Below are 18,742 nucleotides of genomic sequence, written 5' to 3'. Positions count from 1 at the left end.
TTGTTGAATTCTAAGACAAAAAAACTGTGATAATAAATTTTAGTGTATTGTTTATTATTTTAGTTGAAATATTAGGATATTAAATTTTTTTCAAATTATTTGTTTTGCCTTCATTGTTTTATTTACTAAGTAAGATCGGACATATCAGTTGATTGATGTGTGTCACTCCATTGAACTATTCATTTCTGTTGAGAACACCTGACTTAGCAGCACTGTATTATGACATGGGAGTCACAGTACGTCTTCCCGGTGTTGGCCGATCAATTTTAAGTTTGTTGGGAATTTCCGGTGTGGTTTTCTCTAGTCAGTGGTGCAGGATGGAGGGCTTGGTAAGGATAGTGTTGAGTCATTTGAGTTAGCAGATGTCCCATTTACACATTAATATTCAATTCACAATAAGAGTAGGCTGCAGTCCAGCCAAAATTTACCTCATAACACACTGTATGACATCTGCCTGTTCTTCATAGCCCTGATGGAGCACCAAGGTTTACACATCAAAATCTTACCAGCCAACATTGTTTACTTTGGATCACACTATTGGCCGACAAAGTTCCTAGTTACACCTTGTGAAGGTGCAGGACACAGAGCCTGTTAAGGAACACCATCTAGTCATTTGAACGGAACGTTTGAGAGAGAGAGAAATGGGGTTTAACATCCACTCAACACAAACTAGGTCACTTCTGGACTAACATGGATCAATCTTTTCTCATTAATTCACTTGCGTGTAGGGGTATTTAGCAGTGGCAGGGCCCAGAGAAAATCCACGAGGTTGGACAGGCAACTCTACTCCTTGTCAAAAAATCAAAATCACATCAATGACAGACCTTGTGATGCAACATGCACGCGTTAACCATTCCGCCACCCAACCCCACTGAGACATTAAATATCCTCTGATAGAAATCTAAATAACAGTATGTTGTAGCACCACTGTGAGGACATTATATTCCTGTCTTCATTACCCTGGTTGGTGCAGAAAGGTTTTGTTTCACCTACATTATAACTTATCACTGCTTATTACTGAGCGATGATTAGGCTTCTCTAGTCATTGCTTGATGATGACTAGAGAAGCCTAGTCAAAACATCGCCCAGTAAAAGCAGTTATTGTATTCCATAGAATTGTGACCTGTATATGCCAGTTCAATTACAAAATGCAATTGAAACAATTTACATTATGACTTGTTTTGTTTTGATCAATGAGTTGAAATACATCAGTTTAAGTGCATTATGTGAAACGAATAGATTGTGGTTTAATCGTCAACACAATACTTTGGTCATAACCATGGTAAGTTTCTTTTATTTCTATGATTACTTGTGGAATTCCAGACAAGAGAATTATGGCCTGGACGGCGGCGTTTCCACAAATTATTCTTTGATTTCATTTGGTAGAGGAGGAGGTCATGCAATCTAATTTGTTTTTGTCACATCCAAACAATGGCACACTTCTGCTCAGCCCTGACAATTGCGGCCAGAAACAAATCAAATCTGGACAAAATAGTTGCAAACTCATTCTTTGTTGGGCCCGGTCACCTCCATACCACACCGAGACACATAAATATAAGAGGAAATGAAATCAATGAGATTTATTTTATAATTTGAGTTACAATATATACATACACATTAATACATTCATCTTATTTTATGATCACTTAGAACAAAATATATACATCAATTAAATTTCAAATGACAAGTTTTAGAACAGACAAATTTTCCGACTTTTAAACAAATTTTAAATTTACAAGGGCAATATTGAAAAATTTATTACATTCTGTATTGAATAAAAGCCTGAAGAGACTTCAGAAACAATTATATAATTTCAGCTGAAGATGACATCATTTGCAATGTCAAGTTGAACATGGCCTTTCAGACATGAAGAAGAAAGTCTTTGATTTGATGATGAATTTACACTTATTTATGTAGATAGAATCAATATCATTCACACATTAACCATACATACTGTATTTTCAAAAAAAATTTTAAAAATGGATAAGAGAATGTTTTTGGGGGTTTCTTTTTTTTTGCCTTAATACATTGTAGATTACAATGTCTTTAAAACTGCCAACTTGCAGAATGTCAAATTCATTCTAAAAATGAAAATTTTCTTCCAATATACAGAATTTGTAACTTCTTGCCAAAAAAGACCCTATCCAAAATAAGTAACTTGATTATAATCTATTTATGAGCAAATCAACAAGATATCCAATTAACATGTACACCCCCTCCCACAAACATTTATAATATAGGCCTACATGATAACTATTTAACGATCTATTTTTATTTACAATTAACAAATGTTAGGCTAACACACTTATATAATTATAGGAAAGGGATGTGGCTAATTATGGCTACAATACAATCCATTATTTTAAAACATTCACTTTATAATTTATATTGAATCTAGAAATTGTTTGCATTTGACTCTTAAAATATTCCAGTTATAAATAAGACTAGACATAGAAGGTGGATTTCATAACTATACCAATACAATAAAAAGATTTGTTCAAATGCTACATAGACAATGCACATCATCTTACTATTTGAATTTTAATTTACAAGTAAAATATACATGTACAAGAATGTATTGCAATGAAAAGACATCTAGACGCTTATAAATATCTGCAATAAATAATATGGTAAATTCACTGTTCTTGTTTATTTCCAAAAGTTATTGTATTTTGCCTTTTAAAAACTCTTTGACTACAATGTCTGTGAATTCTTAATAAAATCTAAACTAACATATTAAAGATCAAGTTTTGATAATGTTTTACTCTGCTCATATAATTCTATACAGTTTGCTTAAATTACACTTCATAACTGGCTCTAGAATGCATTCGTTGTTGTATAAATGAAATAAAAAATAAAACAACGTATATTCCCGCTGCTATCCAACAGTTCATTGCTGTTTGTTGATATTTTTCTTTAGCATATTCAAATGTGTGGTTGTTCTGAGCCCACTCATCTAAAGGAATATCCTCAATCAATGTTGGTGATCGAAGTTGGAAAAATAATCCAAGAAATCCCTGAAAAAAAGAAAAAAAAAGTGTTAAAGTCCAGCTTTAAAGGAGGGCACAGTAGCTTAGTGAGTATGGTGCTGACTCTCTAATCAGGGTTCAATCCTGTGGGATGAAATCTGATGTCAACTTGTGTACTTGTTGGAGTGCACATAATAATAGCTGACAGTTGCAGAGAGAGAGAGAAATGGAGTTTCAACACAAACTAGATCAATACAATTCAATTGTATTTCAATAATTGGCTTGCACATAGGGGTCTTAAGCAGTTGGAGGGCCCGGAGAAAACCCACAAGATTGGAGGGCGACCCTACTCCTTGTCACATACAAGCGGGTAGTCGAAACCATACCACCTGACTCAATGACAGACCTTATTATTTAATGGCCACCCAAGCCCACCCGCCATGACAGTTTGACTGCAATGGAAAGCATCTAATTGTTCGGGTGAAACGATAAACCCTGTATTCATTGGTGTGCATAGACAAGAACCTACATTCGTGACAGTTGGAAATGAAATGAAATGGGGTTTAACGTCCTACTGTTCTGCTCCTAACCTGGGCTAATGAAGACGGGCATACGCCATACAGTGTGCTATGAGGGAAATTTTGCCCGGGCAGTGGCACTACGGCCTACTCTTATAACGAATTCCAAATGCCAAGGGATCTTTTACGTGCACGCCAATGTGTACACGGGACCTCGGTTTTTCGTACCATCCGAACGACTAGACAGCTGCCCTTGTCAGGCCCTCCGTCCTGCATCACTGACAAGGGGGAAACCACGCCAGAAAATCTGGATGAACTTTCTCGGCCAATGCAGGGATCGAACACCCGACCTCCAGGCTAGCGAGCCAACGTCTTACCCATGTGACAGTTGGAATTCAATGAAAAATAGGTGTAAACACCATGGTCCAGGCATATACCTGTACCTGTCATTTAATGTTAATATTTCATTTCATTGATCCCTTATAAAATGTCAGAATGCTATAATAACAGCCAAGATTGATCTTTTGCGATATAGGTTCCATGCATTGAAAATTAATTAACAAGTGATATATTTCAATAGAGATCGATTGTATAAATTTTGGACGTTAATCTGTAAGTTAGTTTGTGCATTATGAAACCATCTAAGAAAGGCAATAACAACTTTATTCAAAATGCCCTGTATTCAGATATGTACATGTATAATTAATTCATCCGAACTCGAATAATCCTATTTTTGTATCTTAAACAAAATCAAAGATGGTCAGTCGTTCGTATCATTATAATATTCATTCACTTATGATTTCTACTGATAACTTGTGTGTATATGATTACAATGCTTTACTTGTGACCCAAATATTTCTGTGGTCATGCATATTATATACATAAGCTATACTGGATGGTCGAATAGACTTCTAAATCTACACACAGTTATGGTGGATGTAAAGAAAAAAATAAAGCATCAGTATATTAAATCTTTTAATGTTAATAAAAAATAAATTTTAATTAATGCACTACAACAGGAAATAACCCCACTTCACGCACTTGTCATATGATTTACATCATTCAATATTGGCAAGTGGTCTTTAAACAAAAGCATTGTTTCAAGGAATATATTATTATTAGTACTATAGCAGTATCAGATAACTGTACTATGAGGGGAGAAAAATATTATTATTATTAATGAAAAATTCCGTCAGTAAATAAGCATAAAACGGGTGAACTGATAATCAAGATGTTGAAGATGTTGACATTTTTCTTATTTCAATAGAACAAATTTCCGACTTCAGTTTTTATCCAGATTTTGTGGAGAATGTATATACAAATACTTACAAGCATTACAACACCCCATACGCTCAATATACTGCAATAGGCAGAGAGTTTTGGACCACAAAAAGGAGATACCATTTTGCCAATATTCGTCTACAAAGATCTGTCACCTTCACTGTGATCATGTGACTGTGTGATGGCACACATATTTATTTTATCGAGCGTTTCACAATTAATTTTCTCAAACGCAACAATAGAGATTTTAGTCAATGATTAAAACTTAAAAGTACTTTGTTTATAGCATCCATTTTTAAAGACAATAAATAAGTAATCTCGTCGAGTAAGATAATTGTGTGGTGCAAAATATGTGGGGCATCACAAATGATCAGGTGACTCATTCAAAATGGTGGACAGACTAGGTGAGAATGTTAAACAATTGTTTTTATCGTCTAATTTCTCAGTCCCATCATATAAAATCGAACAACAACTATGGAGGGTTGTTTCATACATAAAGGTTAATTCTAGTTCAGAAGATCTAAGAAATTCAGAAAATATTTATCTGTTTATTTTTGGTTTTAATTTGGAACTTGATTGACAACTCAAAAAAATACCTATGATGTATGTTGGTCTAGTCACCGTAAAATCGTTTATAGCGTACGTCAGAGAAAACATGTCGCACCTGCTAGATCTATTAATAAACAATCAGCTTGTGTATGCTGATATATACATTTTAAAAGATGTTAAATAAATTTGTAGACGTACATGTAGCATATAACTTTATAATCCTTCAAATAACCTTTAGCTTAGTTTGAGTTAAAAATAAATGAAATGTGTAAAATTAATTATGATTGTTGTGTTGATTTGTCATCTGTTTTGTAAAGTAGATATATGTCTATATCTAAAATTTTAGGTCAGTGTTGAGTCAGATGTAAATGATATTTTGTTAAACAGTAAACAGGTAAATCTAAAAATGAAATTAGAATCAACTGACAGCTTATAAATTATCCCTGGCATCACTAACCGAAATAGAACATCAGATCAAACACATTAATTTTACCAGAAACATAAAGGTTTTAAATAGGACTCTTCACAATCATAGTTCTAATTAACTGAGTATGCTTAAATAGAGTTTCTAGGTTCTATACTCTTTGTTTGAAGAAACTATAATGTCGAAGCACCGTTATTTCTTGACCTACGGTAATGGGTGAGGTTACCATGCTCAGATTGCCTAGTTATTACTGTTGATTCATCTCCAATATACTGGTAACACAAGGTACAATTTTATGGATACACAATTACTGAGTTTAATACTAAGCGACGTTTTGACGAGGATACTCTCGTCTTTATCAAGCAAATGATACAGGTATGTATTCTGTATATATTTGCCTACTATTCACATACCTGTATCATTTGCTTGATAAAGGCGAGAATATCCTCGTCGAAACGTCGCTTAGTATTAAACTCAGTAATTGTGTATCCATAAAATTGTACCTTGTGTTTTGTGTTAATAATTACTAAATGCCAATCAAAGAAAATATACAGGTAGTTCATTTTTCAAAACAATTTATAAAAAAATCTTTTCTTCTATTTTCGATATTGAAAATATTCTGGATAATGCACTATAAATTATTTTTATCAAAATGTTTAAATACATGTAGAAGTACATATAAGCTGATTCTCATTTGCAAGTAATTAGAGAAGTTTTCATATAGTGTTGATAGGCACTGTATAGAATTTGTTGATTGAGGTTTTATGTTTTCCATGTTGTTGTACATGTATGTATAAGACTTAGGCCTAAGCTTAAACTTGAAATCTATTTTTAGCATTTTACAATTATTGCACAAAATAGAAACAAAATCATGATCATGAATTGGCAGTTATCAAGTAGCAGTAGCCTTTATGTGTGTAAAATCATTGGTTTTGGACTTTGTTCCTCTATCATTTATTCATTGAAAGGTCATTCCTGTACAGGAAAGTAGATTCATTAATGCACTGCCTGACCTATGACAGGCTTGGCTGGTACTAGTAGTAGAATGATGAATGAATTTGGTACTGTAACATTAAACTGTGTTTTTGTACGTGTAGACTACACAGTAACTTGAACTAGTGATAATTCATTTCATCATAAAGGAATCAGCCATAATCATCCACAAAATTAGGTGTTTTGTTCAAATTGGTACCATAACCAATATTATTGTAATGTTTTTAGAGGTGTGAAATTCTTTTAAACAGTAAGTATTACATATAGATGAGTTAATTTATGGATTACATGAACATGTACTACCATCACACACTCTCTGTACCGGTAGTTCAAAATTATACTCTTTTTTTGGGGAGTAGAAAGTACTAAGGTAGCCAGAAATTTAGGAGACATGGACCTTCATTTGTACCAGCTTACATCTCTGACACCATATCCATATTTTTGTTTCAGATATATTTGTTGTGAATTATTTCTGTGCATTTACAATAATTCACATATTATGTTGCTTTATTTATGTTTTTCATTAAAAAAAAATTTCAGTGAATTCAGAAGCTAATAACAGAAGAATAAATTTTGTTGAACAGTGTTTTGGATCTTCTGGTCAGGTAGGATTCGTTTTTACTCATGTCTGTCTGAAAGTGAAACAAATCTATAGATAATGTGAAAAATTTAGAATTACTTCAGCCTGAAAATAACCTTGCTGGGATTTTATATTATTAAGCTTTGTTGAATGTTTCTTTGTTGTATGATCTATCTAGTGTAAAAGACAAGTACCAATTGTCAGATTTGAAGTCAACAAATGTAGCTTAATGTAGTTGGAATTCAAACAAACTTTCCCTCATAGCACACTGTATGGCATATATCCTTAGACCAGTTGGAGCAGAACAGTACGACGTTAAACCTCATGTCATTTGATTTCATCTTCTTTCCATTTATAAGTATATTATAAGTTCTAATTGCCAATTTTGATATCCTCCTATTGATGTATTGGTTCATAGTTCCACAGTATTTTGAAATACTTCTTTTTATGCACTGAAGTTTTTAACAAGTATAGTAATTGTTTTTATTTTATTTCAGCCTTTAGTGTCTCCTGGACGAGTTTTAGTAGGGGAAGGTGTCTTAACCAAATTATGTCGTAAAAAACAAAAACCTCGCCAATTCTTTCTTTTCAACGATGCATTAGTTTATGGAAATATTATTTTACACAAGAAAAAGGTAATTTATGAATCTCTTCTGTTAAAGTTATGACAATCCAAAATAAACAGTGAATATGCACTATAAATATTAGACTTACGGTATAGTCTTACCAAATGAATAGTGCTCTAAGAATTATTAAAGTCAATAAATGTGTATTTATTTTAAATTTCATGTTATCACATTCTGTTGATTTTGCGATGTGTTTATTAAAATAACTATTTAAAGCAAAATTTTCAGTTCTTTTTTTTTTTTTTAAATTGAAATAAGAAAAAATTTTATACATGTCGCATTGTTTGTCAATCTGATTAAAACACAGATCCTATTTCGTTTCGTTTTTTATAGTTCAAAATTTCGTTTTATTTGTCTGTACTGCACTAGTATCTTGAAGAGTTGTTATAAACCTGCATTCTGGATAGCATGAGGGAATAGCCAATGAAACCATCTGTTACGGCGACTTCTTGGCGTGCGATGCACGGATCTGTGGGAAAACCACTAGAAACGTCAACACTGATTGATTAATCAACGTCTGATGCCATAGGGTCAAAAGCCACTCATACGACCCCTGAAGCGACCTCCCAATACAACTGGTCAGATCTTCATGTAGTGTAGGCCATCGAAAGTATAAAAAAAGAACCGAAATATAGATCTGTATTTTAATCAGATTGAGTAATTGTTCAAGTGAAGTACAATATAAAAAAAACGGAAATCCAAATTTACAGTATGTGACGAAAGAGCAAGAATATCCCATTAGTTAATATTGCAAAGCAATTTTTGTGTATTCATTATCTTTTGTGTGCAAAGTACAGTGTGATTTTAGATGACAATTACAAATTTTCGCACAAAGATTTGATATTGAATGAATGTGAAAGAAATAAGGGCTAAATGATACCCGGGTTAAAGTGGTAGTATAAAGTTATTTTTACAAATTTAGATGATCTATTAACCCCTTATCACTTGAATTCTCACTGCTTCCTAGCACCTGTATGACTGTTGTATATATATAGACAGTCTAGGCAGTTTCATTAATTAGCTAAAAAAAAACATCACTTTTCTCTAATTTAACTATTTACATTTGTACCGAGTACTAAATGGTAATTTCACTCAAAAAAAAAAAGGATACAGCCAATTAAAGAAATCATATATGAGATAAGGCTGCTTTAAAAAAAAAAACCCATGTGATTATATCTGGAGGCAATAATTGATGAACATCTATCTAACTCATGTACTATATTATGTTATGTAGTTAGGTTATCAGATAACAGTCTTAATATATAAATAGACTAATATAGTTTACTTTTATAGAAAGCTTTATATATGTAGTCTATTCTGGTTAATGACCAGGAGAAGATAATTCAGGAGGCAGCAGGGTTAAAAGGGAAAGCCCCCATTTTTATAAGAATATGAGGTCATTTTGAATTGATTAAGGGGTTTATAATGTGGGGTGGAATGGGGTTTCACACACCTCTTAATTGACTTATTATCAAGTAATTAAGTAATTTATTCTATGTGATAATTTTGAGAAGTAATAAACAACTTGTTTTATTTTTGACAGTATAATAAACAGCATGTTTTACAATTAGAAAATATCAAACTTGAAGATATACCAGATGATGGAGGTAAGAACATGTATACCACATTGATGCTTTTTCACCCATACATTCCAGACATGTCCTACGCTATTTTCCAAATGTTGACCAGGCATATGCCCAATCAGACATCAAGATAATATGGTGAATAATATTCAAAATTCCAAAATTGTTTGACTGTACTGAGTGTATAGCTACTACTCATATCGATTATTGTTGATAATACGCTGGATGGATTAGGCAATTAAGTGATCAAAATATATATCGTGTTATACCATGTATACACCTACCTTGGTTAACTACTTAATCTGCCTTGATTGACCGACTTAATCCTATGTCGGACAATTCATCAATCCAATCTTCAACAGAAGTCATTGCTTCTCCTTTGTTGGACTATTTATTTATCAGTCCAATAATAGTGATCATAAATTTAATCTACGTGATTACCTTGTGTGTGGTATACTATACCACAAACATTTATTTAAAATCTCATCATGTATAAAACAATGGATATTACTAGTAAAAATAAAATCTAAAATTAATAGAGGCAAAGTACTTGTTCATAACAAATAATTAAGAAAGATTCATCTGGTAAGGACCACAAAAGTTTGGCTTCTCATTTCTTTTATGGGGAGGGGGAATGATTTAAAGACAGAAAAGTACTTATCTGTTCTTTAAATTTTAATATTTTAAATGTGCAGATATGATATACCGGTACTGTAATGAAATTTATGGCCTGTATAATAACCATAAGTAATATACAAGTACTGACTAATATGATAATAAACTGAACATCAAGGGTTCTTTAACGTGCACGCCAACAAGCACATGGATAGATCTTGTTTTTTGTCTCATCTCAATGACTAAGCACTTTTCCTTGCCTTTTTTCCTTGTAAGACCTTCTGTCCTACACCACTGAGGTAACTTTCTTGGCCAAGTTGAGGATCGGACCCCAGATCTCAGGTTTAAATCATTATCTCATATCTTGTTTTATTTTCAGCATATAAAAATGGTTGGAAGATAATCAACCCAAGTAAATCATTTGCTGTATTCGCAGCTACAGCTACAGAGAAGAAAGAATGGATGGCCCATATCAGAAAATGTGTTAATGATTTACTTGTAAAACGTTAGTCTAAACTTTACTATAGGTGTACGAAGGGGAGGGTATTATGGTCGTAAATTTGCTGCTTCAATCATTTGATGAAATTAATGAAATAATATGTGATCTAGATGTATGATGGAATTATAGATTAAGTGAGGTTGGATGGCCGAATGGTTTAAAATCTAAGCTTTATATCATAAGGTTTGTCATGGAGTCAAGTGGTCTGGTTTCAATTTCCCGGGTCCTACGGTTTCCTCCCACTGCTAAAGACCCCTATGCTGAAGCAAATTATTGAAATAAAATTGAAATCTATAGATGTCAATCCCAAAATGATCTAGTTTGTGGCAGTTGGACTTTTAATACCATTACTGTCATTATGTATTAAACAGCCGTTCTGTTAGAGCTAGCGCTGTATCATGCGGTCTGTCATTGAGTCAACTGAGTTAACTGGCGGGGTTTCGATTCCCCGGTTGTACGTGACAAGGAGTAGGGTCGCCTGTCCAAATTCGTGGGTTTTCTCTGGGTCCTCCGGTTTCCTCCCACTGCTAAAGACCCCTACGCGCAAGCGAATTGTTGAAATAAAATTGAACAATGTGTTAGTCCAGAAATTACCTAGTTTGTGTCAAGTGGACGTTAAACCCCATTTCTCTCTCTCTCTCTGTAAGAGCTAAATCTTTCTATTGCAAGTCTTTCTTTAGGCCTTAAGGTTATATAAATTATTAATTAGACATTTATTAACATGTCAAGACCATAATCAACTCTTGATTGGTCCATTTAATGATTTAATTTAAAAATGGAGTGGATAGGCTAAGAGTAAGGTAGCTACTATACGATCAGTGCACACATCTTGTCAACACTACAACCATTGATAACGTTAATTACTCAAAATAAAGTAATTTGAATGAAATTTTCAATATATTCATTTTGCATTATCTGTTTTTGAAATATTATAACAAGAACAGCCAACTCTTTATGTAAATCTTACATAATGCCCCTTTAATTGTGGTTTCCACGTTATTTTCATGGACATTAAAATATTAAGGCTTTATTTGTTTATTCTATAATTGATTTGTACATTTTGAATTTGAATTATTTTTTACAGGAGGAATAACGCAGACTTCAGAACATGATTCACCTGTCTGGGTACCCGATCAAAATGCTCAAACCTGTATGCACTGTAAAAAATCTGAGTTCACAGTCTTAAATAGAAAGGTAAGCATTTAGTTAGGTAAAACCGAAAAAGAGAATTTTATGCCAGATAATAAGTTAAATTTTAACAAGGCATTGTCACTTTAGTGAACACTAGTAAACTGTTAAAATGCGAAGAGATTTTGTGACAAGCATTCCTGAAATACTTTCGATGGTCTCTACTACATGAAGATCTGTCCAGTTGTAGTGGAAGGTTGCATCAGAGCGGCTTTTGACCCTATGACGTCAGACATTTGATTAACCAATCAACTTTGATGTTTCTAGTGGGTTACCCACAGTTCCGTTCACCTCTGGCCAAAAACTCACCGTAACAGACCGTTTCATTGGCTAATACATGTATAAAGACAAGTGAAACAAAATTTTGAACTATGAAAAACCAAAACGAATAGGATTTGTGTTTTAATCAGATCGAACGACAGGGTAAATGATATATCCACAGATGTGAAATACGGAATAAATAATTCAAGTCAGTATTTCTGCTAGAAGACTTTAACTAGAATTTAATTTGAGAGACATTGGGTGAGGTCATGTTTCAATCCATGCTGATTTTAAAACAGCAAGTGAACGTGAACTTTATTATTAATTTTTTCGAAACTAAAATGGTATAATAAATAAACAACAACATGGATGACCAGCTGGTGTTAGTTACTATATTAACTCTATTAAAAAAAATGTGAATATGCCGTTATCTGTTTTGCGCCATTTGCGTTAATTTTTTCACTGCCATATCAAGTGTTTGTATATTATTTAATGCTTTAATTGATATGATTTGTACATTTCAGCACCACTGTCGTAAATGTGGTATTGTTGCCTGTAACACCTGTACGAACAAGAAATGGTTATTACCCCAGCAATCGGCTAAACCATTACGTGTTTGTTTAACCTGTTATAATCAGCTATCCTTATCGTCAGCTCCAGCCGTGAGTTCCGGTGATAATAACAAAATACGAAAATGTAAGTTTTTATCAACTAAGGCCACATCAATGTGATTTTCTATTCTTCGTGAACACCTGTAGAAAATATTTTCCTTCATATTTCTCCAGGAAAAAGACTTATGTAAAAACCAAAAGTGCTTGGTTTTGTTGTTCAAAAGCTTTCAGTTCCAAATTTTTAAGTTTTGGAATGTCTTTCTCCTGATCAATCTGATTAAAATACAGACATATATTTCATTTTGTTTTTTTATACTTTCGATGGCCTACACTACATGAAGATCTGACAAGTTATAGCTATAGGTCACGTCAGGGGTCAAAAGACCGACTTATGACCCTATGATGTCAGACATTTGATTAACCAATCAGCATTGATGTTACTAGTGGATTACCCACAGTTCCGTGCAAAACACGCCTAAAGCTCGCCGTGACAGACCGTTTCATTGGCTTATCCCTGACACCATTAAATAACTTCTCTTCCAGATCCAAGTTTAGTATAGAGAAGTAAAATGAAATTTTCAACTATAAAAACGAAACGAAATAGGGTCTGTGTTTTAACCAGATTGTCTCCTGATTAAAGTGGCAATTTATTTATCAAGACACCAAAGAACAGAAAATCAAATTTATGTGGTCTAATGATTAGTGTGGGGGTGGAGCCATTAATAGGTCATAGACCAGTTATTTAGTTTGTAATTCTTTAGTGAAGTTTGAACATGATTGGGTTATTTTTAACTATTTTATTAGGCACCAGGGTTAGGTCTAACCTTAAGCAATGAATAGTTATTATAGGACAAAGTAAAAGCATTTAGTGCAGAAAGATGGTTAGATCTATTTGATAAGGCCAACTTCAAGTTTGGTCAAAATCACAAGATGTAAATAGGGCTGGTACTAATCCCTACCCTAATCCTAACCCTGGACCTAGCCCCAAATTCTTAAACCTAACCCTAACCTACAATCTTGCCAAGAATAACATGTGCTAACCTTATTACATCTCGACGACCTTGTCGAAAATTGAGCTGGCCTTAAAAATAGATTCTTCCAATCTGTTCCCTATACAAGTGTTTATAATGAATTTGATGTTTCACACTTGTATATTCTAATCATTTTTTTCTTGAATTTAGTTAAAGAAACATGTAAGAGCTAAATCTGACCATTACAGATCTTTATTTTGGCTTCAAATTTTATGTAAATTATTAATTAGACATTTATTCATATGACAAGCCCATAATCAACGAGTAGTCATGATTTTGAATGGTTTAAAACACAACCGCCATTAAAAATGGATAACCCAGATTTCACTCAGAATAAAGTAATTTTACTGACGTTTTCAATATATTCATTTTCATGATCTATTTTTGAACTATTATAGCAAGAAAGGCTCTTTATCTAAATCTTACATAATGTATCTTTAATTAGTGTTGTATTCTACTTGTACTTCTTTACCAATAAATATATTATATTTATACAGATACTCCGATTAATATTCCTGACTCAGATGACGATTCATCTGATGATGATGATGATGATGAACCTACACCCAGTGTTGACACAGTGGATAATACATACGAGGTATGCTCAACTTCCTTCTTGATGAATTTATCATATTTTATTACTAAGTGTGGATTAAATGACGAGAATATATTGATATTGCACGATAACATCAGCCCAAGTGTTATATAATATAATACGCAAAGTTAAAATACATATTACACTTTCACACACAGGTATTTCTATGAAATCACCGTGTGACTCCCATCTTAGATAAATGATATTTGAAATATGGTACGCCAAATATGGTATCTCATGGAAGGAAAAAACCTTTAATTATATCCATTGTTATTGAAAGGACTTATGGCATGGTCTTGGTCTACCTTCACTTGGCTATTCAACCATTTTAACCTCTCAAATACAAACAGCTCATGAGATTTCAGCAATATAAATATGGTCCATCTGTACCTTTCATCTGTCAGTCACGCTTCTTGGAACATAAAAACTGTGCTTTTAACTTGCTGGTGTGACTGAGTTTGATGACAAACAGTTTCTGCTTAGGCTAAGCACAGATAAGCAATTTGATTTGGTGTATAATTCCATTACATCAATACCATGACTATGTTTGAAAATTAGAATTTTTAGCTCGAGCTAAGCAGAGTGATAAGAAATTTAATTCCGTTAAATCCAAACAGGAAGATTATCTACTGTTGATATTTTGGTTTTGATCCTTAATTAAATGTTGAATAATCAATTTGAGGGTATTTCCTTGCTGTTTGAATGAGATATTGTTTGAAAAATGCTAATGTTATAAATAGCGCAAATAAGACGTAGTTGAAATTTGTTGTTAATTTATTACAGTCACAGTTTCAAAGTTATGAGGCAGAAGAAGTTCCTGATTATAAAGCTGGCCAAACTCATCAGTAGTAACATTATATAGTAACTTTCAAGACTTCTCTCTACTTCTACTTTCATTTTATAAAACTGATCTTTGTTTATATTAGTTTACAACAATTACTCTTCATGCAATGTCCATACGTAATTTTCTTGCTCTTTTTACTTTATAATGAGTCAGTATAACCTAGATAATTGATTAAATCTTTTTGATATTAAGAAAACTTGATTGATTATCAGCATTAACATTAACTATTTATTTAGTTCTTGCAAAAGTTATAAGAGCTGAAACCTCTTAGGTAAAAATAAAGTATTGAATTGTATTCATCTGGTGTGGTATGATTAAGTCAGCATAATTTCAAATTGTCAACAGTCAAATACAAAAACAGTTACATCTCAATACTGGCTTTATATAGATGGAAAATGTTCAACAAAGGCAGATTTTAATTCCACAAAAAAAATTGACACATAAAATATAATTAAATTGCCAGTTTTGGAAGGGTGGGACCCAAATAAATGTGTAAAAGGATTAGTTATAACTTATACTGTAATATTTGATATGGAATAATGAATTAATTAATATTGCCAGTAAATCAGTCTATATAAACTGCAACAATATATGTGAAAATTTAATTGATTGTTATCAGATTGTGATTTGAAAATGGCAGTTCGCCCATGTAATCAATGGTGACTTAAATTAGCCTCAAGTTAAGTTCTCATGAATGTGGACTGTGTGTACCTTGTGGTTGTTGGGGTTATACATTATACTCCAATTCTTAAGTTTATATCTGCATCATTTTTATTTGTCTTTTATTCTCAAATGAATGATTTGCATGTTTTTTTTCTACTCTAGTCTATAGTGCTATATTGCTGCTATAGTCTATAGTGCTATATATATTGCTTCTATAGTGCTATGTTGCTGCTATAGTGCTATATGGCTACTACAGTCTATAGTGCTATATTGCTGTTAAAGTCTATAGTGCTATATTGCTGCTACAGTCTTTAGTGCTATATTGCTGCTATAGTCTATAGTGCTATGTTGCTGCTATAGTCTATATTGCTACTATAGACTATAGTGCTATATTGCTGCTACAGACTATAGTGCTATATTGCTGCTACAGTCTTTAGTGCTATTTTTCTGCTGCAGTCTATAGTACTATATCTCTTCTATAGTGCTATATTTCTGCTGCAGTATTTAGTGCTATAATTCAGTAATTGTGACATGCAGCTCTGATCAGATTTATTAAAGTTAAGTTTTGCTATTTCTTTTATTTTCCTTTATGATAGTATTTTATTTTCACCTGTTTATGATTTGTGATGCCTTTGATGTTAGAATATGAAATTGATATTGTTAGGCTAAATTTATTGCAATGAAGAGTGGCTGCCATGTAACAAAGCATATATGCCCACAGCAGCTATGTTATTCAAGCATTCCGTAAAGGCTGTTGCTTTGTTCATGTTTTGATCGCTGGGGGGTGTTTACAAGATTCTACAATGTAATGATAGCGGATTGTGTCTTTAAACCTTCCCTGGAATCCTTCACATACTAGGCTGGCCTATTATTAAATCTGGGCAATAACTCCGGAAATACTTATCTGATATAGTAGTTATTTTATAAACTGATTTATCACAATAATCGAAACAAAGAACATAGATTTCAAGTAAATCAGACGATGACTTTAGCTGTTAAAGCATTCTCAGGATTGTACAAATTGCTAAGGGCAATAACTCTGGAAGTTACTAAATTTGCAGAATAATGTGAACAACATGTATAATTTTTTTTTAACTATTTGATGACAAATATAGTCTTTAGGGTGTTAAAAATTAATTATGGACAGATGGATATAGGCAACAGCATTTATAAATAGCAATAAAATTATTACATCCGAGTTACTTTTACAATTTAGTCAAGATTCTTCTAACAATACTATTTTGGACTTGGAAGTTTTTATAACAAGCATTGAGAGTTCTTGATCTTTCCAGACAAATATCTGGCTAATCCTTCATTGATGGTTTCGGATCAATTTTAAGTTCCTAACGGCACGGTCTGAAATAGCTAGTTACAATCACTTTATTATTGAGTGTCATAATTGTTCAGTTTTAGTAACAATATTTTTAACCTTTCATAGGCAACAAACATGAATTGTGTATTTTGTGTTCTGCTTCTTCACTCATCATATAACATTAGGGCAATTTCAACTTTTTTCGTTGAAGAATGGGTCAAAATTTGTTTGTCACAGATAATTGTCAAAAATTTACAGGAATGGGTTATGTAAATAGTCAATCTACGCATGAAGATTTGACTGAAGAGGGTATTTTGATATTAAAAGGTAATTTTTAAAATTCACGAATGGCAGCTGCCCTTTTTTCACCTGTCCTTAACCAAGGGAATCAATCACATGCAATGTATTCTAATATCTTTTATATTTGCAAAGTCTTTTTCACATACCTATATATTCTTATGGAACGTTTCATTGAAATTTGCAATTGATTTTGTTTGTAAATATTTTGTATTTAAGTTTTGTAAATATATAGAGATACATAATTCTGTTTTAATTATAAATATTATTTCCTGTAGAATTTCAAGCAAGATTATTGGGGTTTTTTATTTTAAAGTAGAAAATTATTAAAATGATTAAGTCATGTGTTCTAAGAAGGACCCAATTAAATGAACTACTATTTTTACAAAAAAAAATTAGAAATTTTGTCTACATTTGTTGTATTGATAATAAAGATTTAAAAAAATAAACAAACCTTACTGTTTATAAATAAATTTTCTAATTCCTGTGATACTTTATTATACCAAGAGAGCCAAAAAGTGAATTAGGATATTGTACAAAGACACATTAAAATGTTGTATTTCTAAAGGTGTTCTACCAGTAAAATATTTCTATATCGTACAGAGACATGTTAAAATGTTGTAAAGATGTTCTACCGGTAAAATATTTCTATAAACAGTGTGTGTGGCTGTTTAAACAACATGTAGTTATTCACACTTAAAAAACTGAGCATCTAGGAGGACAGAAATAAGGAGTATGAAAGTTAGTAATTTATAGATTAATACAGTAAATATATACCTGGCAAATAAATTCACCTTTAACTGCTGGAATTTCTCAGGTTCAACAATAATAATTAACCATAAATGCACTACTGGTTATATTCAGTTTGCTTGTAATTCTTTGGTAGGCCTATATCACAAAGAAATACAACATTTTCGATCTTAACATTAATATTTGTTTGGGGTGACCCATATACAACATTATAAATCAATATCTATCAAACCCCTTTTAGAAATACAACAACTAGATGACAAGATTACATTTATTTAATACAATTAAACTTCACAACACTTCATCAAGTTAAATACACATCTAAGGCCAAACCAATTTAATTTTTATTTGGGTTCTCCAGTCTGTTGAAAAAATGAACCAAGTACTTTTTCCCCCCTGTGGTGCCAGCCATTTGTTTGTGATCGAAGTCAGCTGTTCATGACCACAACTTAATGAAACTTGCTGGAAACCACAGAGTTGTTCTAGGCAACAGTGAAACTTATTGTTAAATTATTTTTTTCCAGATTAAATAGGAAGCCAAATTTGTAATAGA

General features: G+C 32.4%; 1 protein-coding gene across 1 annotated transcript; it reads left to right on the top strand.

Annotated features, from left to right (window-relative positions):
• Positions 1-5,112: 5,112 nt before the first annotated feature.
• Positions 5,113-17,930, top strand: LOC126825245 (pleckstrin homology domain-containing family F member 2). Its single transcript, XM_050554814.2, has 9 exons — positions 5,113-5,172; positions 7,275-7,339; positions 7,812-7,949; positions 9,484-9,547; positions 10,518-10,643; positions 11,722-11,831; positions 12,611-12,782; positions 14,226-14,326; positions 15,107-17,930. Exons 1-9 carry the CDS (start codon positions 5,157-5,159, stop codon positions 15,170-15,172), a joined length of 858 nt encoding a protein of 285 aa, XP_050410771.1. The 5' UTR covers positions 5,113-5,156; the 3' UTR covers positions 15,173-17,930.
• Positions 17,931-18,742: the final 812 nt, after the last annotated feature.

The sequence above is a fragment of the Patella vulgata genome, chromosome 6 (genome assembly GCF_932274485.2).
Source record: "Patella vulgata chromosome 6, xgPatVulg1.2, whole genome shotgun sequence".
NCBI classification, from domain to species: Eukaryota; Metazoa; Mollusca; class Gastropoda; family Patellidae; genus Patella; species Patella vulgata.
This window is presented reverse-complemented; position numbering and strand designations above follow the sequence as displayed.

Excerpts from the sequence above, each read along its gene's own strand:
- LOC126825245 (XM_050554814.2), top strand. Across the intron at positions 7,340-7,811 it reads GTTTTGGATCTTCTGGTCAG|CCTTTAGTGTCTCCTGGACG; the intron begins GTAGGATTCGTT and ends ATTTTATTTCAG. Across the intron at positions 12,783-14,225 it reads TAATAACAAAATACGAAAAT|ATACTCCGATTAATATTCCT; the intron begins GTAAGTTTTTAT and ends ATATTTATACAG.